This window comes from Salvelinus namaycush, chromosome 21, assembly GCF_016432855.1.
Source record: "Salvelinus namaycush isolate Seneca chromosome 21, SaNama_1.0, whole genome shotgun sequence".
NCBI classification, from domain to species: Eukaryota; Metazoa; Chordata; class Actinopteri; order Salmoniformes; family Salmonidae; genus Salvelinus; species Salvelinus namaycush.
The window spans coordinates 38,534,916-38,560,682 of NC_052327.1; the positions used below are offsets into that span (position 1 = coordinate 38,534,916).

The 25,767-nt window shown below is 43.4% G+C and overlaps 1 protein-coding gene across 1 annotated transcript; it reads left to right on the plus strand.

Moving 5' to 3' along the window:
- Positions 1-269: 269 nt before the first annotated feature.
- On the plus strand, positions 270-16,310 carry LOC120066355 (eukaryotic translation initiation factor 4 gamma 2-like). The gene is made up of 22 exons (XM_039017671.1): positions 270-454; positions 1,208-1,310; positions 2,190-2,248; positions 2,738-2,803; positions 3,585-3,710; positions 3,992-4,094; positions 4,228-4,359; positions 4,537-4,603; positions 4,712-4,863; positions 5,052-5,162; positions 6,957-7,139; positions 7,607-7,742; positions 8,092-8,267; positions 9,956-10,048; positions 10,499-10,612; positions 10,850-10,954; positions 12,498-12,713; positions 12,971-13,229; positions 13,421-13,625; positions 13,908-14,158; positions 14,391-14,512; positions 14,786-16,310. The coding sequence occupies exons 3-22, from the start codon at positions 2,208-2,210 to the stop codon at positions 14,849-14,851; spliced, it is 2,724 nt and encodes a 907-aa protein (XP_038873599.1). The 5' UTR covers positions 270-454; positions 1,208-1,310; positions 2,190-2,207; the 3' UTR covers positions 14,852-16,310.
- Positions 16,311-25,767: the final 9,457 nt, after the last annotated feature.

Genomic DNA, 25,767 nt, shown 5'->3' on the forward strand with positions numbered 1-25,767 from the left:
CCCTAGGAAGGTTTGAACTGCTGCTGTTTCTTGTATATTTCATAAACGTCAAAATCCTTTCCCTGCACTGCGGCTGAGTGAAATGCACGTCAATCAACTACAAGGGGCGGTTACCCTTAGCTAATAGCCACTCTCATTGGGTAATTGTAAATGTAGGCACTGCCTTCAAAATATGTCTTAGTTGTGATTCGCTAAAAGAGACATAGCAACGAATTGCGTGAACAATGCATATTGTGACATTTCGGCCCCTACAGATCGAGTTCATGAATGACGTCGTAGATAGACTTAGTCTTTAGTCTTCTCTAGCACGAAGGAAAAGTGTACGTTCAGATAGCTACTCTGTCGTACATGATATCATTGGCTGTCTCACGCTTTCAAATTACCTTTTTTTTTTCTTTTACATTTCTTCTTTTGTGCCCACCCAAAATACAACACTGAAGTTCTTTTAGTAAAGGTAAGATTCAAATTTCCTTACCCATTTGCACCAGTTTTTCTAAAATGGCTACCCTATGCTAGCTAGATAGCCTCGCCAGCTGATTACTGCATAAAATGGCGTCGTGATGGAATAACATGGTCATGTTTTAATGCTGCCATGCGGTTACCGGCTAATTATAGACAAATGTTGAAACATTACAAACATATTTGTTATACACTGTCTGACACATGACCAACAGTTCAACACACTATACAGAACATTATACTTCCTTTTAGCTAGCTAACTAGCTAGTTACGTTCAAGCCATGGGGGCTAGCATGCTAGTTAGTTAACGGTAGAGCCATAGAAATAAGAATAAATAGAACCGTCGTCCCCATTCAACGTTCCAAGCCCGTTCTAGTCATACTTTTTTTTCTATGATTAGTGCTAGCGCAATCTAACGTTAGTTAATATCACACATTTCTGATCTCACTTTACTAAGATTATGTACACATTCACTATTCCACAATGAACAAATGTGTGTCTTGAACAAATTGCTAAAAGTAGCAGGTTTTAACGGTAACTGGAGAAACTTGCCTTGACAGGGAGTGCTGGCGTAGCTAACGTTAGCTAATTAGCCAGCTAGCCTTTGCTTTGTTGCGCTTGACAAAGACTGCCGTCGAAGACATCTTTACCTGCAGGCTAATTAGTGAACAGCCCTTGTAATTTTTGGTAGAGTATGCAACTCATGATATTAACGTTAGTGTATGATGCATATCTTTCTCTCCTACAGCACCGTTTTCGCCACCCCTCCCTATTATTATTTTAAAGATTCATCGTTGTCAAGCCGCCAAAGTGGAGAGTGTGATTGCAGAAGGGGGTGCTTCTCGTTTCAGGTATGGTCTTCCCTTGGTAGGAATCCCTTTTAGAAAATGAATGGACACTTCCAAATAGCTACTCACACAATAGGGTTTCATCAGCAGCATCTGCTCTCTGTGCTGTGGCATTTGTTCCTCATAACCCACCCTTTAGCTGTATGGAAGTACATGGCTAGTACATTATTGAGTACTGCCCGTTGATGATCAGAAACTACCCACCCCAATGGATCAGTAAGCCGCTGCTCTCAAATCAAATTTTATTGGTCAGGAACACATCTTTAGCAGATGTTTTTGCAGGTCCCTGGCTCTTAACTATTACACGATAGTACAGCAATCCAACAGTATAGTCTCTGCCCCACAGATCTTCCAAACATGTCACTTGACATTGATGTCATCCAAAGGCTTTAGGGTCAGGATGCTGTCAAACCACATTCAAAGCCATGACTCAACAATGTGTCAAACTGACACTGTATAAAATAGTATAGCACTGACTGTGATAAGATTATTATTCCTACTCTGAATGTGCACAATGTCGTACCAGCCAGCTCCTGCTCCCAAACAATTGACAGTGACAAATGTTTTGTGTCCTCTGTATGTTGGCAATTGTAATTAGCAATGTTTATTCATAAAGATTTCAGGGTCACTAAAACGCCACTACCATTTCGGATGTACTGATATTGAAATCTGCACCACACCCCTTTTTGGTTTACGGTGGAACCAGGGATGGCAAGACTGAATTTCTCCCTATTTCCACCATTGTTTCACAGTCAATATTGCAATGAATCGTTATGACTTGTTTATTTGGCCTCACTGGCTTACCCATCCAGGGGTAGGCTATGTTATCCCAATAATGTGATCTGCCTAATGTGATAATTAATGTACTTGCTTTCCATGAAGATTAAGACCGTGGATATTATGCAACAAGAATGGCTTCAACAAAGCAAAATCAAGGAAAAGTGGGTTACTCTTTATGCTCAAAATGTTGAATGTAAATAAGTGTTCCGATCCACAGTGGTGATATTACTATGGTGATGATAACACGGTCCTATGTCAATCCATTGTGATTTGTCATATCTTTATGGCTGACATAGGCCTATGTGTTTCCAGATTCTCCTTGACAGTAACAGTGGTAACTTAAGCTTGAAGTAGGCTAAAGACCTAAATGAATAGGTGACAACGGAGCCGTGTGTATGTATGTGTGTGTATATATATTTGTTTTTTAATTAATATATATAAGGCTCTGGGTAACAATGTATTGACAAATCTTGGGGAACCAACTGTATGGTGCTTAAATCACAAGCACTTTTTAGCTTCCACTTACAGGACATTATTGGAATATAGATGGGTGTGTGAAGCTGCTAGCAACTTTTTCAATTAGTAAAACATTGACAATTCCTGTGCAATGGTCTTGCATAATGAATAATGTTCTCTTTTTATCCTAACAGTGCTTCTTCGGGAGGAGGAGGTGTTAGGGGTGCACCTCAGCACAATCCCAAGACTGTCGGCAACAGGTAGGCCTACCACACAGGCCCACACAGGCATGATCCCCAGAAACTGTCCCTTAGGGTCCTCAAATAATAAACTCTGGCCCCTGCCATTTTCCCCGGTTTTTATTTAAAATATTTTAACTTTATTTAACTAGGCAAGTCAGTTAAGAACAAATTCTTATTTACAATGACGGCCTAGGAACAGTCTGTTAACTGCCTTGTTCAGGGGCAGACTGACAGATTTTTACCTTGTCAGCTCGGGGATTCGATCTTGCAACCTATTGGTTACTAGTCCAACGCTCTAACCACTAGGCTACGTGTCACCCCAGGTTAGCTATTAGTTATTTTATTATTATTATTAGTTATTATTATTATTATATAGGTTAGGTTAGTGGTTAGCTAGAAGGCCTTTAAAACGTTTTTTTATTTATTTTTTAAAATACCTTTTATTTAACTTAAGAACAAATTCTTATTTGAAATGGCGGCCTATACCGGCCAAACCCGGACGATGCTGGGTCAATTGTGGGACTCCCAATCACGGCCGGTTGTGATACAGCCTGGATTTGGACCAGGGTGTCTGTAGTGACGCCTCTAGTATTGAGATGCAGTGCCGTAGACCGCTGCACCACTCGGGAGCCCTATAAACTTTTTTGTATGTCAACTAGAGGCCTATGTGTTTGAGTGGAGTTGTTTATCATTAAAGAGCATCATCGTCATCCTCTGTGTTTTCTGTCACCTTTATGTACTGGTGGCCAGTGTGATCACTTGGAGCCGTAGCTTAACAGTCTCCTTTCTCTTACTCCAGCGAGTTCCTGGGGAAACCCCCAGGGCACAGCGCTCCGAAATGGGTTCCTTCACGAAGCACTAGACGAGATGCCAACTCCAGCAATGAAAAAGAGCGACACGATGCAATCTTCAGGAAAGTGAGGGGGTAAGTCTGTGTCAAGAAATGCAATTTGGCCACCAATTGGTTTAAGTGTAATCGCCTCACTGACAAGATGTTCTCAGTTGTGTGATTTGGTTTTATCATGCTTGGTGCCTACATGAGCACATGCTTCTCTATCAGGTGATGTTTACTACAGCAGAGAACTGCAACTCTTTTATTTGGCTAACAAGCCAAGCTTGTTGCTTTCTCAACCCCTCTTGATTAGGCATGTACCCCTGACTTGACATTTTCCTGTTCTTTCCTTTCCCCGCTCTTCTCCACTGTAGCATACTCAACAAGCTCACGCCTGAGAAGTTTGACAAGCTATGCCTTGAGCTACTCAACGTGGGCGTAGATACAAAACTCGTCCTTAAAGCAATCATCTTGCTGGTAAGTAAGGCTCTGTTTCCCCTTAACTGTCTGCTCTTTGCAAATGTATTCCATAATTCCTTGGCATCCTCCATGTATGACTCATACTTGTTTTTTTAAATGGCCTTCTTTTTCTCTCCTCCCTCCTGTCCAGATTGTAGACAAAGCCCTAGAAGAGCCCAAGTATAGCTCGCTCTATGCTCAGCTATGTCTGCGTTTGGCAGAGGACGCACCAAACTTTGATGGCCCTTCATCCGAAATCCAAACATCCCAAAAGCAGAGCACTGTAAGCATCAAATTTGGATAGCTTTTATTCTGCATGGTTCTGTCTTCTAATCAACTTAAAACTGTGCTGTGCATTAGCGTCGAGAAAATGCAATATTTATTTTCCTAATGTCCAAGTGGCTGTATAGAATGTCACTGGTCCTGATGTTCAATTTCAAATGTTGTCCTGATTTTGCAGACCTTCAGAAGACTTCTAATTTCCAAGCTTCAAGATGAATTTGAAAACCGCAGCAGAAATGTTGAAAGTGAGTACTACTACTTCCCTACACGGCTCCTTTGGAAAATGTCCAACCACCAGACCACCCATTGACTCACCATTGTACTTGTACTAACTCAGTTTTTTCTTCCCCTAGTCTATGACAAACATGACAACCCTCTTACTTCTGAGGAGGAGGAGCAGCGTGCCATTGCCAAGATCAAGATGCTTGGAAACATTAAATTCATCTCGGAACTTGGCAAACTCGACCTCATCCATGAATCTATCCTTCATAAGTGCATCAAAACAGTACGTTCACTAGTTCTTTTGGATTTTTTGTTTTGCAGACCTTTTTATCATTGATTGACAACTTCTGATACAACTTTGTCCTTGAATACATTTGATTTCTGCTATGCTTGACAATCTTAGTTACATGTTTTACTGGCACGGGTCCCTAATATGCCACTTGTATAACACCGTCATCTTCCTCTCCCCAGCTTTTGGAAAAGAAGAAGAGAGTCCAGCTCAAGGATATGGGGGAGGATGTGGAGTGTCTCTGTCAGATAATGAGAACAGTGGGCCCTAGACTCGACCATGACAAAGCTAAGGTACGCTCTCTTTTCCCCTATCAGTCTGGCTGTGGTCCCTGCTGCTCCACTTGGCACATAGCCAAGCAGTATGTCTCTGTCATGTACAGTTGAAGTCGGAAGTTTACATACACCTTAGCCAAATACATTTAAACTCCGTTTTTTACAATTCCTGACATTTAATCCTAGTAAAAATGCCCTGTTTTAGGGCTGTTAGGATCACCACTTTAATTTAAGAATGTGAAACGTCAGAATAATAGTAGAGAAGTATTTATTTCTGCTTTTATTTCTTTCATCACATTCCCAGTGGGTCAGGAGTTTACACACTCAATTAGTATTTGGTAGCATTGCCTGTAAATTGTTTAACTTGGGCCAAATGTTTCAGGTAGCCTTCCACAAGCTTCCCACAACAAGTTTGGTGAATTTTGGCCCATTCCTCCTGACATAGCTGTTGTAACTGAGTCAGGTTTGTAGGCCTCCTTGCTCGCACATGCTTTTTCAGTTCTGCCCACACATTTTCTATGGGATTGAGGTCAGGGCTTTGTGATGACCATTCCAATACCTTGACTTTGTTGTCCTTAAGCCATTTTGCCACAACTTTGGAAGTATGCTTGGGGTGATTGTCCATTTGGAAGACCCATTTGCGACCAAGCTTTAACGTCCTGGCTGATGTCTTGAGATGTTCAATATATCCACATAATTTTCCTGCCTCATGATGCCATCTATTTTGTGAAGTGCAGTAAAGCACCCCCACAACATGATGCTGCCACCCCCGTGCTTCACAGTTGATGGTGTTCTTCGGCTTGCAAGCATTCCCCTTTTTCTTCACAACACAACGATGATCATTATGGCCAAACAGTTCTATTTTTGTTTCATCAGACCAGAGGACATTTCTCCAAAATGTACTATCTTCGTCCCCATGTGCAGTTGCAAACTGTAGTCTGGCTTTTTTATGGCGGTTTTGGAGCAGTGGCTTCTTCCTTGCTGAGCGGCCTTTCAGGTTATGTCGATATAGGACTCGTTTTACTGTGGATATAAATACTTTTGCACCCGTTTCCTCCAGCATCTTCACAAGGTCCTTTTCTGTTCTGGGATTGATTTGCACTTTTCGCAACAAAGTACGTTCATCTCTAGGAGACAGAACGCGTTTCCTTCCTGAGCAGTATGATGGCTGCGTGGTCCCATGGTGTTTGTACAGATGAACGTGGTACCTTCAGGCATTTGGAAATTGCTCCCAAGAATGAACCAGACTTGTGGAAGTCTACACATTTTTTTTCCTGAGGTCTTGGCTGATTTATTTTTATTTTCCAATGATGTCAAGCAAAGAGGCACTGAGTTTGATGGTAGGCCTTACATCCACAGGTACACCTCCAATTGACTCAAATTATGTCAATTAGCCTATCAGAATTTTCTAAAGCCATGACATTTTCTGTAATTTTCCAAGCTGTTTAAAGGCACAGTCAACTTCGTGTGTGTAAACTTCTGACCCACTGGAATTGTGATACAGTGAATTATAAGTGAAATAATCTGTCTGTAAACAAGTTGTTGGAAAAATGACTTGTGTCATGCTCAAAGTAGATGTCCTAACCGACTTGCCAAAACTATAGTTTGTTAACAAGAAATGTGTGGAGTGGTTGAAAACGAGTTTTAATGACTCCCAACCTAAGTGTATGTAAACTTACCACTTCAACTGTGTGTCTTCTCTCTGTCATGACACAGCTGTCCCCCCAGTCTTAAATCAATCAGTACTTTGGCCCAATGCGATTTGTGAGGGTGTATGTGCCCGTCTCCTAACACCTCTGTTCATCTTCCCAGTCTTTAATGGACCAGTACTTTGGCCGTATGCTATCCTTAATGAACAACAAGGAGTTGCCTGCCAGGATCCGCTTCCTGCTGCAGGACACGGTGGAGCTGCGGGACAACAACTGGGTCCCCCGCAAAGCATTCATCGATAACGGACCAAAGACCATCAACCAGATCCGCCAGGAGGCAGTGAAAGTGAGTCAGTTCCAGTATTGTCCACACTATGGACTGTGAGTCTGTTGTTCAATCTCAGGGAAGGGGGGGACACAAATTGAGGAAGTTTGTGTATACAAACATCTTAAGGTAAAGTAGCATTTAGTTGGTGCACTGTCTTTGAACCTGTGATGCCCTACCCGTGGTCTCAGGCCAAACTACAGTTGCTACAGCAGCCCTAGGCTTGTTTATAACTGATGCTTCCTGGCAACCCCACCGGGTCTCTCTTTTAAAAGAAACTTGCAATGTATTATACACCACAGAAAATCTGTCTTCTGAATGATCGCATGCTTCCATTAGATGCACTGAGCAAGCATCTACTAAGAGTGGTAAGTGGCAGAGAATGCTCATGGCTATATTACTACAGCATCAAGAACCAACAAATAAGATGTGTTTTGGGCTTTTTTGAGCCCAGCTCATTGGTATGTGTCTATATTCTCCCTCCACAGGATTTGGGTGTTTTCATTCCAGCGACCATGGCCCAGGGGATGAAGATGGACTTCTTCTTGGAAGGCCCCTTCATGCCCAACCGCATGAAAATGGAGACTCTCGGGGGATTGGCTGACATGTTTGGGCAAATGCCAGGTAGGTGTGGGCTTAGGTTAGTCTAGCTTTAAAATGTTTCATGCAGTGCTGATGTCGTAGTAAAAGTTGTATGCTATTTTTCTCACTCGAGTTGTGTTCTGATTTGAGTTGATCCCTGATGAATATGCGATCACAAAAGGGGTCACCGAGCCAAAAAAAGTTTGAGAACCCCTGTTCTAGATAACCCATTCCAATCTGAGTGTTCCAAAACGTTCTCCTGCTGAACGCGCCCCTGGTTTCCTCCATTAAACACTAGTTGTCTGACAGTGTTTGCGGGGCTCGTTTATGCTTATCAGCACTTTAAAACTGTGACAGCCAGATGTAATTTTGTCACTTCCTACACTCTCAGGCGGTGGGATCGGGACGGGCCCGGGGGTCATTCAGGACCGGTTCTCCCCCACTATGGGACGTCATCGCTCCAATCCGCTTTACAACGGCAACGGACACAACAGCCACAACACCGCCCCCCAACCACAGTCTCAGTTCGAAATGGGTGCCAACAAGCCCTTCATCAAGTCCAACCAGGTAATCTTGCAGCCTTGATGATTATTAAACTAGCAGTAAATCATTGGATCTGATCAGCTACTTTGATTTAATGCCGTTTTAATGTTTTTAACCTGTTTGGGCTGCAAGCCCGACACCGCCCACACTATGACAACATCCAGCTCAAAGTGCAGGGCGCGACATTCAAAAGCTAGTTTTTAAAAATATTTAACTTTCACACATTAACAAGTCCAAGACACCAGATGAAAGATAAACTTCTTGTGAATCAAACCAACATGTCCGATTTTTAAAATGTTTTACAGGGAAGACAAAATATGTAAATCTATTAGCTAACCACGTTAGCAAATGACACCACTTTTCTAACTGCATCAGTTTCTTACTCCATCAGGTGCTATCACAAATTCGACCAAATAAAGATATAAATAGCCACTAACCAAGAAACAAATTCATCAGATGACAGTCTGATAACATATTTATTGTATAGCATATTTTTTTTCGAAAAATGTGCATATTTCAGGTATAAATCATATTTTACATTTCAGCTACAAATCAGAAAGTGCACCGAAAGCAGCCATAATATTTACAGACACCAACAGACACCAACGTCAAATAGCTTATTACTCATCATAAAACATTTCCGAAAAATATATAGTTTGCAGCAATTGAAAGATAGGCAACTTGTGATTCCAAACAATATTTCCGATTTATTAAATGTTTTACAGCGAAAACAAAATGTATCGCTATATTAGCGTAGCCACAATAGAGAGACACATTTGGGCGCCCACGACCCGTTCACATGCACGACAGATATATGAAATAACATCATAAAATGAGTCTTACTTTGGCTGATCTTTCATCAGAATGTTGAAACAGGCGTCCTCTGTCCAGATGAGTCGTTGTTTCGTTTCAGAATGAGAAATATCCCTGTTAATTTACCATTTCCAGTAGCCGTGGCCCAACGTAAACACAGTCATACGACGGAACACGGCAAAACTCCCGAATAAAGTTTCAATAATCTGATTAAACTATATTGAAAAAACATACATTACGATGATATGGTCACATATATCCAAAAAAATTCGAGCCGGAGACGTTAGCCGTTCGTTAGGAAGGCAAAACAGAAGTCCATCCCACTTCCTTCAGAATACCGGAAGTTGGCGCTCAGGTCAAAGAAATAGGTTTTTTTCCACCACAGACCAAGAGGAGCAAAAAAAATTCTTCTCTGACATCCTCTTTACACCAATAGGAAGGCGTATAGACTGTCAGCAGACTCGTAGGTGTTAAGACCATGTATAGGCATCAGATTGAAAAGAGCATAGATTTCTGACATTTCACTTCCTGGTCAGGAAAAGTGCTGCAGAAGGTCTTGTGTTTCACTCAGAGAAATAATTCCAATTGTTTTAGAAACTAGAAAGTGTTTTCTATCCAAAAAGAATAATAATATTCATATTGTACAAGCAAGATTTGAGTAGGAGGCCGTTTGAAATGGGCACGATTTCACTGGCTACTCAACACTTTGCCTTGCAGCCATAAGAAGTTAAGAACAGGAGCGAGTTGGCCAGATTGATGGTTTAGTTAACTTTCAGCATATATGAAACATTGTTTTCAGGGCATGTATACACAACTGAGATGAGCTGTCCCTCCTTCCTGCTTGTTACACTTCTTGCTAGTGCCACCTATTGATGCTCTTTGTCTGGTCTGTTTTCCAGGTGCAGAATCTGCATTTCCAGAACCAGCCGGTCCAGTCCAACAAGGACATGCCTCCACGCTTCAGCAAGAAGGGACAACTCAACCTCGATGAGGTACATAATCTACCACCAGTCTGGCCACATTCCTAGTCAGAGGAAAAACCCCTCTGACTATAGAGCACAAGAGGCAAACCAGCAGTGTTCAAGACTGAGAATAAGCCTAGTCATGGATTAAAAAGCATTTCATGTAGAATTTCCATGGGGAGTGTAGTCTAAGATTACATTTAGTCCATGAAACCAGCCCTAAACATCTTTATTGTGAGGGAAGACATTTGTTCCATGGTGTTTTTAGTCTACTCAAGCAAGCAGATTATAAAACGACGGAATTAAACTGTCTCTTGTGTCCTACTCCCTGCTCTCCTACGCTACATCGTTTCTTCTGGTCCATTGACTGTGAGACATGAGGGAATGATATTATGCTCATCTCAGAATATCGTCCTTTCCAAGATGCCATGCTAACCATTTTGCTACTGTTTCCCCTCACATCGACCTTCTGTGTTGTAGATCAGCCTGAGACCGGCTCAGTCTTTCCTCCTCAACAAGAACCAGGTTCCCAAATTGCAGCCCCAGATGCCCACTATGATCCCCCCCAGCACCAACACCCCTCCAATGGGACAGGTAAGACTGAGCACAGCAAAAACCCTCCTCACCTTTTTAACACCCCAGCATTTCAAACTGTTGGGGTAATTTCATTTCAAATCAGGAAGAAAAACTGAAATTCCTCATTTGAACATTGATTTCAATTTTCTTGAATTGAAAAGGAATTGACCCCTACTGATTCCAACTGGGGTTTTGGGTGCTTGTCCTGTTGGATGGTCCAATGTAGTTGACCTAGGCTTCCCTCTTCTCTCCCAGTCTCCACAGCTCGGCCTCAAAAGCAACCCTCTTCCCATTCAGGAGAAACCTCTGAAGAGCAGCAAGAAACCGCCGCCGGCTAGGGAAGAGCTGCTAAAAATAACGGTAGGCAACAATTTTGTACCTGTGTGACTGACAAACTTAGCAAAAAAGAAACGTCAACTGCGTTTATTTTCAGCAAACTTAACATGTGTAAATATTTGTATGAATATAAGATTCAACAACTGAGATATAAACTGAACAAGTTTCACAGACATGTAACTATCAGAAATGGAATAATGTGTCCCTGAACAAAGGGGTGTCAAAATGAATAGTATCTGGTGTGGCCACCAGCTGCATGAAGTACTGCAGTGCATCTCCTCATGGACTGTACCAGATTTGCCAGTTCTTGCTGTGAGATGTTACCCCACTCTTCCACCAAGGCACCTGCAAGATCCTGGACATTTCTGGGGGGAATGGCCTTATCCCTCCGATCCAACAGGTTCCAGACGTGCTCAATGGGATTGAGATCCGGGCTCTTCGTTGGCCATGGCAGAACACTGACATTCCTGTCTTGCAGGAAATCACGCACATAGCGAGCAGTATGGCCGGTGTCATTGTCATGCTGGAGGGTCATGTCAGGATGAGCCTGCAGGAAGGGTACCACATGAGGGAGGAGGATATCTTGCCTGTAACGCACAGCGTTGAGATTGCCTGCAATGACAAGCTCAGTTCGATGATGCTGTGACACAACGCCCCAGACTATGACGGACTCTACCTCCAAATCGATCCCGCTCCAGTGTAACGGTGTAACGCTCATTCCTCCGACGATAAACGCGAATCCGGCCATCACCGCTGGTGAGACAAAACCGCGACTCGTAAGTGAAGAGCACTTTTTGCCAGTCTTGTCTGGTCCAGCAACGGTGGGTTTGTGCCCATAGGCGACGTTGTTGCCAGTGATGACCTGACTTACAACAGGCCTACAAGCCCTCAGTCCAGCCTCTCTCAGCCTATTGCGGACAGTCTGAACACTGATGGAGGGATTGTGCTTTCCTGGTGTAACTCGGGCAGTTGTTGCCATCCTGTACCTGTCCTGCAGGTGTGATGTTCGGATGTACCGATCCTGTGCAGGTGTTACACGTGGTCTGCCACTCTCGAGGATGATCAGCTGTCTGTCCTGTCTCCCTGTAGTGCTGTCTTAAACGTTTCACAGTATGGACATTGCAGCATGCCTAAGGCACGTTTACGCAGGGAGCCTGGGCATCTTTCTTTTGGTGTTTTTCAGTCAGTAGAAAGGCCTCTAGTGTCCTAAGTTTTCATAACTGACCTTAATTGCCTACCGTCTGTAAGCTGCTGGTGTCTTAAAGATCGTTCCACAGGTGCATGTTCATAAATTGCTTATGGTTCATTGAACAAGCATGGGAAACCGTGTTTAACCCCTTTACAATGAAGATCTATGAAGTTAATTTGATTTTTACAAATTTTATTTGAAAGACAGTGTCCTGAAAAGGGGCCTTTTCTTTTTTTTTTGCTGAGTTTAGGATTAAACCTTATGCAACGGTACTGTTTTCTAAAATGTAGATGTCATTGGTATCGTGAGGCTTTATTGTGACCTACTATTGGCACTGATGCAACACTAACGAAGCTCACTTTCAATCCTTCCCTTTAGGAGACAGTTGTGACAGAGTACCTGAACGGTAAGCACATTGATGAAGCTGTTAACGGCATCAGAGAAATGAAGGCTCCCAAGCATTTTCTGGCAGAGTTGCTAGGTAAGGTCATCGTGGTGTCGCTGGAACGGTCTGACGACGACAAGGAGCACGCCAGCACCCTCATCCACACGCTACGTACCGAGGGCCTCATCACCGGGGAGAACTTCATGCAGGTACGCGTCTTCAGTTAGCAAGTAGGTTACAGCTAATGCTACAGCACATTCACTAGGACATGATTGTCTGATTCTGTCTGTCCATGTTAATTTTGGAATGGGATCAGTGATGTAAAATACACACCACTAGGATTTAGTTTGGCAGACGTGGGTCAAATTAATGTCATGCTGTTGATGTGCTTGATAAAGCTTTGTTTTCCTCTCACCAATGTCTTTGGCCTAACTTTATTGGTCTCTCGCCCTCCATCACTACTTAGGCTTTCCTCAACGTGCTGGACCAGTGTCCTAAGATCGAGGTGGACGTTCCCCTGGTCAAGTCGTACCTGGCCCAGTTTGCAGCACGGGCCGTTATATCTGAGCTTGTGAGCGTGGCGGAGCTGGCCCAACCACTGGAGAACGGAACCCACTTCCCCCTCTTCCTGCTCTGCCTGCAGCAGACTGCCAGACTCAAGGACAAGGAGTGGCTCACTGACCTCTTTCAACAGAGCAAGGTCAACATGCAGAAGATGCTACCCGGTAGGTAGACAACCCTCCTTCCTACATACTCCCGCTAAAGGTGCTTCATTGACTGAAATGTTTTTCAGTTCACTGTGATGTTTAATTTGTCATGTGATGACATCTTGTGAGCATTAGACTGCAGCACATTCATCTTCCATGTCAGTGATGCTATGGCTGATCTGACCTGTCTGTCCGTTGTGGTTTTCCAGAGATAGACCAGAACAAGGACCGCATGCTGGAGATCCTGGAGGGTAAGGGCCTGAGCTTCTTGTTCCCCCTGTTGAAGCTGGAGAAGGACCTGTTGCTGCAGATCAAGGCTGACCCCTCTCCCCAGGCCATCTACAAGTGGATCAAAGACAACATCTCCCCTAAGCTCCACACCGACAAGGGTTTTGTCAACATCCTCATGACCAGGTAGGTACTGAACCTCCAGGATGGAGACTGCTTTTTAATTTGGCTGTATTTAGACTGCTTATGGTTGAATAAAGGTATTCATTCAAGGCTCGAGCCCAATATGACAGTCTGGACTGTACTTGTCACAATATAGAATTGCCCTTTCAAGCAGTCAATTTATATATATATTTTTAACTTTCATGTACCCTGGGGTGGGGCAAGACACGCATACACGTATGGAATGTGGAAAACACACAAATGGTATCAATTTCTATTTGAACATGCTCTTACTTCCCCTCCCAGTTTCCTGCAGTACATCTCAGGGGAGCTGTGTTGTGTGGAGGAGGTGGTGGAGGAGGAGGAGGAGGAGGAGGAGGGCAGTGGTGGAGAAGAGCAGGTGGCAGGGCCCTCCAAAGAACAGCTTGACCAGGAGAAGCAGCTGCTGCTGTCCTTCAAACCAGTCATGCAAAAGTTCCTACATGACCAGCCTCAGCTGCAGGTCTCCGCCCTGTACGCCCTGCAAGTACACTGTAACGCCAGCCACTTCCCCAAAGGTAGGTTTACTGGCCCACGCCACTGACCAGGCTGTCCATTTTTTAAATTAATAATTTGGTGTCAATGTGGTGGAAACCCATTCACTTGTTTGTTTTCCTTCAGTTGTCAGTGATCAAGATTTTATTAGTTTTTGGACATGGAAGTAGGATATTCTACTGTCTTGACCTCAGTGCAACTATGTCTCTGCTGCGGCATACTGTGGTAGAGATGTCATAATGTTGTGTGTTTCAGGCATGCTGCTGCGCTACTATGTCCACTTCTACGACATGGAGATCATTGAAGAAGAAGCCTTCCTAGCATGGAAAGAAGATATTACCCAAGAATTCCCTGGAAAAGGAAAAGCTTTATTCCAGGTACTTGTTTTGGGAAAAATCTAACATTTGACCCATGGGTAGCTAATACACTAAACCATGTGGACCCAGTCCTTAATTCTGCGAGTAAATCAAGTCGTTATGCTAGCAACCACAACAGGGTTGCGTTCAGTTGGTGGAAAGCATGTTGAAATGGTGTGAAACAGGGAGGTAGCCTACTACCTGAACTTGTCCAGTAACAGATTTTCGTTATCCTTTGCTTAACATTTTGCTACACTAACTTAACATGACCCTGTATAACCTTCTCCCTGTTAGGTCAACCAGTGGCTAACCTGGTTGGAAACAGCTGAGGAAGAGGAGTCTGAAGAAGAGGCCGACTGAGAAACCAACCAGAACCGTCAGGCACCATAGAGCAGAGAAACATACTTTAACATTCAGTACAGATATGTTACCACCATCACCTCCCCCCATTATTAAACTACTGAACATAACCACTGCCAGAGACTGCTTATGTCCTGCAATATAAAGCCAAGCATGTTATCAGGGCATAGTAGATAACCGTCTGTCTCTGTGGTCTAGATAGGCTACTGAAGCTTCTGTTTTTATAGTACCTTCCATTTCACCTTAAAGGTTGATTTGTTTTGGGTCCTGTTTCTGCAATAGGAGTTGAATGTAGCCTATGGACTGACTCAACCTACAAAAGTACAGATGTAGTTTTTCTCCTACTGTGACAATGGAGTTTTGCCATATTTACTCATTGTGACAGCAGTATTGCATTTCCTCGTGGTATTATTTCTAATCCCCTTTGAAGAAAAGGCTTGTATTTGACACCTGTTTTAGCCTTCAAGTAATTCCCCTTAAGGCCATCCAAAGGATGCCCAATCTAGACAGTGAGTCAACTTTAGTAAAACCATGGATTTTGTGTGCTTGGTCAACCAACGCTTATCTGAAATACATTCTCCCATTATTTTTTTTAAAACCAAAGTGCTCTTCAATGCCCTGTCGCTGATGAGGAACATGTTACATTTTGTGTATATGGGGAACCTATTCCTCTCAAGCAAAGCTGTAGACTTAAGACACACACATCCTTCTGTCATACCTGAGTGGCTGCAAGACTCCGTTAACATGGAATCATATAAACTGTAAGTTAATCATTGGTGTGCTGCCGTAACGTTTCAAAAGTTGTCTGTTTCTACCTCTTAGTTAGATGGGCTTTGTGTTTTGTGCTGGGATACAGAAGATCCTTTTTAGAGAGACTTTATACTAGAAAGCAAATGCAGAAGTCTTCGAAATGAATATCCTGGTCTACTTCCACAATACAACCTTGGATTGGACTTCCAATGGAGCTCCCCTTATGCGGTTCACTAGTGTTTAAGAACGTAAGAAAGTCACACTTTTTAACTTGAATTGGATAACTCAATGTTGTTTCCCGATCCCTTTTGCCTGCAATTTATGTCAAAGTTGGGGGTCAGGAATATATTCTCCCCAGCATATTGAGTTTATGAAAATAGAATGATATATTTGATTTGTTTCGCAAACCAGAAATTTGGAACCAAATAAATGTTATCCTGTCTTTATTGGTGAATAAAGGTTAGAGAAAGTAATCTTGCTTCGGTTGTCCCCTTGTAGAACAGGAAAAAATGCTCAACAGACCAGTAACTCAAGTCTTAATGAAATCATGAGAAATACAATTTTAACTTTGCCCAACAAGATTAGCAAATGTGCTCTCAAGCCATGTGTATTTAGAAAGCAATAGATTTTGATCATGTTGTATTCAAGGAATGACTATTGTGCACCTATTGCATAACTGTCAATAAAGTCCAATACTTGAGCACTGAAACTTGTCCTTTGCACTATTTTTATTTCAAACTATTACACATGTCTTTATAAATGGTGTTCACTTTCCCGTGCTGATCATGATTTAATTGTAGTTTCATCTTTTGCATCATGAAAGTTGACTACTCTTCACATTTAAACGACACATTCCCTTTTTCCCTTGGTAAATAGAAAAGCATCAACAAACAAAACGGGCTATTCCGAAGTGGGTTGTAACTCCTCTGTGAACACTGCGTAATGCCGTCATTCCTCATCTGTTGGGATCCAGAAATATTCCACCGTTTTCCTGCTTCTCCGTGGATGCCCGGCCTCGTGCTCCCCTCCCATGCCGGGAGACAAATCACCAAAGTGAGATGGACCCAGGTCCTTCCCCACTCGCGGGGCAGATACTCTGAACATGCTCCTGGGAAAAGGAAGCAGTCACTCAAGTGTGAACATGTTTGGTACTGTACCTCTGACTGTATTTCATGTAAGCGCAACCTGACTTGGAACAACCTATTCAAGGGTTGGGAAAAAAACAACCACTGGGATTCTAGAAAAATAAAAATGGTTAAGGCATCCTGTCCTTGGTTACCTGGATGAGCTCCTGTCAGCATCCTCAGCCCCAGGCTCTGGTGTGGAGATGAAGATTGGATCCCCTTCCTGAGAGGGAGAGAGTGAAGATGATTGCAGCAGGGCAAGGAGGAGTATAGAATAGCCTTCAGTTTTCACCAACATCCTCACTTGACCTATAGTGATGTTCTGTGCAATGATGGTTAAACTCTCACTGTGAAGTTCCTGGGAGTGCCATCTTGATTCTTCAGAATCTTCACCCTCTGGTCACTTTCCGTCACGCAGAGGAAAAAGCTTTTGATAGTAGCTTGACACTGGGCAGAGAACAGTCAACATAAATCAAATTAACAACTAGTGAGTAAGAATTTATCCTAGGCCTGACAATAACCAATAGCTAGCTGGTCAACAGCTAGATGGCGCTACTGTCTGATCACATCTCAACTACCTCAGTTATTGTGATGGGACCTGATTGACATCCCAGATAATCATTAGACTATAGCCCACTGAAAGACAAAAGTAGGATTATTGCTGATACATTTGGTGCTGCAGAAGGGGTCTGACTCACTGCTTTGCTCTGCCTCTGAGACTTGAGGTCCTCCTGGGCTTTGAAGATGTCTGCCAGAGCCTGATGTTTCTCCCTCCAGTTGAAACACTCGGCCGTGCGCTCCTGCCTCTCCTTCTCCACCAGCCGCCTCTCCTGGTTAGCTTCCTGCTTCGCCTGGCTGGCCTTCTCACTCTGCTCCTCCGCTACCAACGCCCTGCGCCTCGAACTCACCTCCCTGCAGACAGAGAAGACATCACAGTGGATAGTCTAATTCACCAACTGTGTGGTCTATCCGACGACTTTATAGGAGAGCCTTAAAGCCTGGCGTGGCATGTACGGTTATGGTGTCCATATTAGGACATCCTCAGCCTCAGCGGGACGTGTCAGTCTTATCGAGTTGTCATTCTCCTACAGAATGCATTATACTGCGTATACATAGAATATATAACATAAGAACTACATGATGCCACATTTTCTGTAGCCTTACTTTTCGTTGACTTTTGTGTTCTCATCCATCACTTGTCTGAGTTTGTGCCTCAGAGCACCCCTGTCCCCCTCCAGACATCTGTTCTCTTCCAGCAGAGCCTGTTTCTCTCCTGATATCCTGTCTAGCTTCAGCCTTGTCTCAAAATAGTTATTCTCCGTTTGTGCCAGAAGAAGCTGAGCGTCTTGGTGCTGTTGGAGACAGCATAGACATCATCACAAGCTACTGGGTCTCTTGTATTCTACATAGGGCAAACCTGACTGAGCCAACGGTTAGTGTGTACTATTACTTGTTGCACTACTATAGGACTGTAATTAGTTGCAAACTGAGAGAATTGATACTATAAGTATTATCATCTGACGTGTGTGTGTCTGTCTGTGTTCGTGCATGTGTTTAGATACCTGTTTTTTTAGCTTCAGCAGGTCCTCGCTCAGTTGGCTCCTGTCTGCCTCTGTCAGTTCTCTGTCCTGCCTGAGGCTGTGGGCCCGGGCCTCTGCAAGGGCCCTGTGCTTCTCTGCCTCGCCCCGCGCATCGGTCGCCTCATCCGCCACTCGGGTGCACAACGTCGCCCTCTGCTGGGCCAGGTACACCTTGTGCTTCAGCTGCGGAGGCCAGAGCGAATGGGTTTTACACACAGAGGAGGAATGTTACTGTTCTCAGCTGTAATTTGACGATGCAGGATTAGACCAGTTTAAGAAGGATGATTTTCAAGTGGAGTTGAAAAGCTATAGTGGCACTGGCAAATGACCTATGAGAACTGGGAGTACTGCTCAATGTGTTGAATTAGCTCGTGTTTTCTACTGCATCGCCGTTAAATAGTGCCTGTCTTTTCTGCTGTGTTGGAGAGGAAGAGGGACAGTACCTCTTTGACCTGGGCCTGGAGCTCCTGGTTAAGGTTTCTCAGGTTCCTCATGGTGAGTTCATTCTCTGTCCGCATCATAATCCGCTCCATATGGATCTCATTGGATAGATACTTATTTTCCTTCTTCAGGTCTTCACATTCCTGAGGTTTACATAAACATGGAAACAAGACAGACACATTTTCACTTCTACATTTCTGGGTTTCATACAATCAACACATGTGCGCACATGCACATGCATGCACACACTGCCGTCAGGTAGCCTAGCGGTTAAGAGCATTGGGCCAGTAACCAAAATGTCGCTGGTTTGAATTTCTGAGACGGAAGGTGGAAAAATCTGCCGTTCTGCACTTGAGCAAAGCAGTTAACCCCCAACAACAACTGCTCCCGGGCGCCGATAAGGGGTTGGGTTAAATGCGGAAGTCACATTTCGGTTGAATGCATTCAGTTTTAGAGCTGACGAGGTATCCCCCTTTCCCTCCTAGACCTCACCTTTCTCTTCCTCACCAGCTCTCCTTGCAGATGGTTGATCTGTAGGAAGGATCCGCTGACGTTAACGCTGTGGGCACTAACCGGTCTGACGGCCCGCACAGGCCTCCTGCATGGCCTAGAGAACCCCTTCACCTCCTCCACCTGCTCCTTCCCTAACACTATCCTCCCGCCACCTCCCCCTTTCCCATTCATATTGCTGCTGCTCAGGGAGAAAGACTTGTATATCCCGTTGTCCAGCGCCAGAGGCTTTGGTGAAGAGAGGGACTGCAGGTTGCTGTGAGATGTGGCTCTCAGAGACATGTTGAATCCAGATCCAGAGATGTGGTCCGATTCAACCTTACAAGTTTGGTATACTAGGCTTTGAGTATGGATGGAACTCACCAACTGCCAAATCCCACCAAGAGATACTCTCCTTACTTCAGGAATGAAGTCCTTGTCTAGTGTTGTGTTTACTCCACTGGTCTCTGGGAGGTGAAGGATCCTATCACTGGTGGAATGGATGAAATATTCATTGGGTAATGTGATAGTTCAGCACGAGGGACTGGAGAGAAACCGTACTCTACCGGTTGTGCTTGGAAACCTTAACAGAGTGTGTGGTAGAAGTGCTGGGGTTGGGGGCCTGCTAGCTTGACTAATTACACTGCTACTTAGAGACTACTTAGAGGTGGTTGATATCACCCTCTATGAAGGAATCACTATGGAGGATCAGATTATCATATAACTTCTCTTTAGATTTATGAATATCAGGAAAGTGAGAACAGGGGACTTTTGACTTTACTGACAAACAATTATCACACTATTTACCAGATCGCCTGGATATGTTTTTTATAGAGTGACATAATATCCCACCCTTGTTTCTACATTCTTCACCGACACTACTGGAAAAGACTGGTGGTCACTCCTGACTTTGGAAGTGTGGCCAATTAGCCTCTACTACACTTTCTGATAGGCTCTCGTCGTATCCTTTACAAACACTGAGCTCCAGTGATCCATTTTACCCCAGAAGTGGACAGGAAACTAACCCTTCTCCCCTTTGGATGTATTATTTACACACAGAACAAATCCCACTACCCTGCTTTGGTTCCACGTGAATCACTACAAAGAATGAACAGACACAACATCCATGACAACGTCTTTCAATCAAAGTGGCATCATGATAACATTATTTGTTCCTCTGTTCCTCTGGTGATGTAGAGGTTAATCCAGGACCTGCAGTGCCTAGCTCCACTCCTATTCCCCAGGTGCTCTCATTTGTTGATTTCTGTAACCGTAAAAGCCTTGGTTTCATGCATGTTAACATTAGAAGCCTCCTCCCTAAGTTTGCTTTATTCACTGCTTTAGCACACACTGCCAACCCGGATGTCTTAGCCGTGTCTGAATCCTGGCTTAGGAAGACCACCAAAAACCCTGAAATTTCCATCCCTAACTATAACATTTCCCGCAAAGATAGAACTGCCAAAGGGGGCGGTGTTGCAATCTACTGCAGCCTGCAGAGTTCTGTCTTACTATCCAGGTCTGTACCCCAACAATTCGAGCTTCTAATTTAAAAAATCCACCTTTCCAGAAACAAGTCTCTCACCGTTGCTGCTTGCTATAGACCACCCTCTGCCCCCAGCTGTGCCCTGGATACCATATGTGAATTGATTGCCCCCCATCTATCTTCAGAGCTCGTGCTGCTAGGTGACCTAAACTGGGACATGCTTAACACCCCGGCCATCCTACAATCTAAGCTTGATGCCCTCAATCTCACACAAATTATCAATGAACCTACCAGGTACATCCCCAAATCCGTAAACACGGGCACCCTCATAGATTTCATCCTAACCAACTCGCCCTCCAAATACACCTCTGCTGTTTTCAACCAAGATCTCAGCGATCACTGCCTCATTGCCTGCATCCATAATGGGTCTGCGGTCAAACGACCTCCACTCATCACTGTTAAATGCTCCCTAAAGCACTTCAGCGAGAAGGCCTTTCTAATCGACCTGGCCGGGGTATCCTGGAATGATATTGACCTCATCCCGTCAGTAGAGGATGCCTGGTAATTCTTTAAAAGTGCCTTCTTCACCATCTTAAATAAGCATGCAACTTTAATAAAAAAAAAAAACAGGAACAGATATAGCCCTTGGTTCACTCTAGACCTGACTGCCCTTGACCAGCACAAAAACATCCTGTGGCATACTGCATTAGCATCGAATAGCCCCCGTGATATGCAACTTTTCAGGGAAGTTAGGAACCAATATACACAGGCAGTTAGTAAAGCTAAGGCTAGCATTTGCAAACATAAATTTGCATCCTGTAGCACAAACTCAAAAAAGTTCTGGGACACTGTAAAGTCCATGGAGAATAAGAGCACCTCCTCCCAGCTGCCCACTGCACTAAGGCTAGGGAACACTGTCACCACCAATAAATCCACTATAATTGAGAATTTCAATAAGCATTTTTCTACCGCTGGCCATGCTTTCCACATGGCTTACCCCTACCCCGCTCAACTGCCCGGCACCCCCCACAGCAACTCGCCCAAGCCTCCACCATTTTTCCTTCATCCACATCCAGATAGCAGATGTTCTAAAAGAGCTGCAAAATCTGGACCCCTACAAATCATCTGGGCTAGACAATCTGGACCCTTTCTTTCTAAAATGATCTGCCAAAATTATTGCAACCCCTATTACTAGCCTGTTCAACCTCTCGTATCGTCTGAGATTCCCAAAGATTGGAAAGCTGCCGCGATCATCCCCCTCTTCAAAGGGGGAGGTACTCTACACCCAAACTGCTACAGACCTATATCTATCCTACCCTGCCTTTTCTAAGGTCTTCGAAAGCCAAGTTAACAAACAGATTACCGACCATTTCGAATCCCACCGTACCTTCTCCGCTATGCAATCTGGTTTTAGAGCTGGTCATGGGTGTACCTCAGCCATGCTCAAGGTCCTAAACGATATCATAACCGCCATCGATAAGAGACATTACTGTGCAGCCGTATTCATCGACCTTGCCAAGGCTTTCGACTCTGTCAATCACCACATTCTTATCTGCAGACTAAACAGCCTTGGTTTCTCAAAAGACTGCCTCGCCTGGTTCACCAACTACTTCTCTGATATAGTTCAGTGTGTCAAATCGGAGGGTCTGTTGTCCGGACATCTGGCAGTCTATGGGGGTGCCACAAGGTTCAATTCTCGGGCCGACTCTCTTCTCTGTATACATCAATGATGTCGCTCTCGCTGCTGGTGAGTCTCTGATCCACCTCTACGCAGACGACACCATTCTGTATACTGCTGGCCCTTCTTTGGACACTGTGTTAACTAACCTCCAGACGAGCTTCAATGCCATGCAACTCTCCTTCCGTGGCCTCCAATTGCTCTTAAATGCAAGTAAAACTAAATGCATGCTCTTCAACCGGTCGCTGCCCGCCCGATTAGCATCACTACTCTGGACGGTTCTGACTTAGAATATGTGGACAACTACAAATACCTAGGTGTCTGGATAGACTGTAAACTCTCCTTCCAGACTCAATCCAGATCTCCAATCTAAAATTAAATCTATAATCGGCTTCCTATTTCGCAACAAAGCATCCTTCACCCAAACATACCCTCGTAAAACTGACCATCCTACCGATCCTCGACTTCGGCGATGTCATTTACAAAATAGCCTCCAACACTCTACTCAACAAATTGGATGCAGTCTATCACAGTGCCATCCGTTTTGTCACCAAAGCCCCATATACTACCCACCACTGCGACCTGTATGCTCTCGTTGGCTGGCCCTCGCTTCATACTCGTCACCAAACCCACTGGCTCCAGGTCATCTACAAGTCTCTACTAGGTAAAGCCCTGCCTTATCTCAGCTCACTGGTCACCATAGCAGCACCCACCCGTAGCTTATGCTCCAGCAGGTATATCTCACTAGTCACCCCCAAAGCCAATTCCTACTTTGGCTGCCTTTCCTTCCAGTTCTCTGCTGCCAATGACTGGAACGAACTGCAAAAATCAGTTGGTCGTCATTGACCTTGCGTAGGCTTAAACAATGGTATACACTGATTTATAAGGCCATATTGGGTAAAATGCAATTTTATCTGTTCTTTTTCAGTCAGGTCGGTAAATAAATATAAATGATGGTCCCATTCTCATTTGCTTCTAACAGTACCAAAAATTAGAACAGGTCATGGTAGAAATAGTTTTAGTTACTTATCCCCGTGGTCCTGGAATTCTCTCCTGAACATTTAAAAATTTGATGATCTAGTTTTGTTGGTGGAGTTTAAACACTTGATCGATGTATATATGATAGAAGAGTGTAATTGTCTTTAGGACAGCTGTTTTTAGTCAAGACTTTTGTGTTTTTAACGTAATATGTAATTTTTGTAGTGTATGTGTATTTATAGTTTTGTTTAATGTTGTGTTAGTGTATGTAAGTTGTTTTGTCTGAAACGTGTTCCCCCTGCTGCTATTGGACCAGGTCCCTGTATAAATAAAATTATCTATACAAATTTTAATAGGGGAAATTCCTGTATTATTCTATGAATGAAGCGCTTTGGATGTATTGTTTAGGGGTTGGCGTGGTATCCAGGAAGAATGGCCTTGACACAAGACCTGTGTAGGGCCGTATTCTACAGTAACCTTGAACAGGCAGGATGTACTTGACAAGGTCTTTAACACTGAGATATTCAGATGACGTACAATTTACATTTATCACTCCGTATGTCACGATCGTCTTCTTGAGAGAGAGAGGACCAAGGCGCAGCGCGTGAAAAATACTTCTTTAATGAAGGAAAAAACAACCACTTACAAAATGAACAAAACAAACGTGAAGCTAAACAGAACTAAGTGCACACATGCAACATAGACATAGACAACTACCCACAAAAGCCTACTGCCTATGGCTGCCTTAAATATGGCTCCCAATCAGAGACAATGAATGACAGCTGTCTCTGATTGAGAACCAATCTAGGCAGCCATAGACATAACTAGACAACTATACTCTACTCTGCCCCATACACATACAACACCCCATAGACACTACAAAACACATACATTCCCCATGTCACACCCTGACCTAACTAAAAAACATAAAGAAAACAAAGAATACTAAGGCCAGGGCGTGACACCGTACAAGCGTTTTTTTGGAACAATGTCAATTTTCAAAACAGTAAATGCATTTTCAAAAGATGAATCAAAACTATATTATAATGTGAAAATTGCAAATACATTCATCAAAAGAACACGACTGCCTGCAAAAAAGATCAACGAAATTATACTAATCTATCGAGTCCAAGCAGACAAAACAGAAAGTTAGTCTGTCTTTTAAAATTCCCATGTAGATAGATACATTTTCTTTTGCAGTCACTAAATCATTATGATCAAAATTGGAAGTATTAATATTCAAAGGTGCAGAATTACTCTCCTTTCATGCATATTTTACCAAAAGATTTCATACACATCAAAACAAATATTATTCCTGATAATTATTTTAATAAAAAATAAGCACATTGTGTGCTGGATTCATTAATCGGTATCATCCCAATCCAAATCGATGTATTCAATACATAGGCTGGTTTGCTCATAGTTTTCTAGACCATTGGTGCACAGAAACACAATCCACAATAGAAATAAGGAAAGATGAATACAGTGGAGGAACACAACTGATATGAATGTATTGGCCTCAATCCACACCAAAGCTCTGTGATGGAAGGTCACAATGTTGGAGATGACTTCCGACTAACCCAAAGTTACTTAGAACTAACCCAACTTCATTCTCTGCATCTATGCATGTCCACGATATTGTAACAAATAATAAACATTAGACAGTCCCATTGCCTAGATATTTCCTATATTGTACATGGTATGACACTGATGGGATGATTTATAATTTTGTGCAGTAGTATTTACTGACTGCCGGAAACAGTTAACATAAGTGCACAAATTTCTCTTCTGATGAAAATAATGTCTTACTATTCTGTGAACAAAACACTTAACAGTGAATTTTGTATTCACTGATGACATTCGTATTTAAAGTTTTGCAAAAGGTGGTCTAAGATATGCAAGTCAGGTACAAAGCCAAAGGGGTACTCCAGGCCAAAATACAGTTGGTGGTACAGTAATTGAAAAAAGTTTGGGAACCATTGCTATAAACCGATCCACTGTAGATTTCAACACAAAACTGTATCAGTGTGGCAACTGTTTTAAAGGATAGGATCCCCCCCCCCCCCCCCCCCCCCCCCCCCCCCAATCCTCAGTTTATGAACCGTGCATTACATCCCAAGACTCAATTCTAATATCGCCTGCATTACGACCCGCTTCCTGTGTTTCCTATGGGACCAATCAAATGTGGTGTTTTGCCGTGGAAATCTACAGATCAGAAGATGAGACCATAAAATCTGTGACGCAGAGAAAATACTGGATTTAAAAAAAAATAACTTCCTCTGTGTGTGTTTCTGTTGTTTATCAGGAAGATGGAGGAACAGTGTGGCATCGTTTAGTAGTTTGATGAGTTGTTTTCATTCAACAATGGCTTTCCTCCACTCTTCTTAATGACT

Excerpts from the sequence above, each read along its gene's own strand:
- LOC120066355 (XM_039017671.1), top strand. The coding sequence starts at position 2,208 with ATGCAACAAGAATGGCTTCAACAAAGCAAAATCAAGGAAAA. Across the intron at positions 4,864-5,051 it reads TTCATAAGTGCATCAAAACA|CTTTTGGAAAAGAAGAAGAG; the intron begins GTACGTTCACTA and ends TCCTCTCCCCAG. Across the intron at positions 13,626-13,907 it reads GTCAACATCCTCATGACCAG|TTTCCTGCAGTACATCTCAG; the intron begins GTAGGTACTGAA and ends TTCCCCTCCCAG.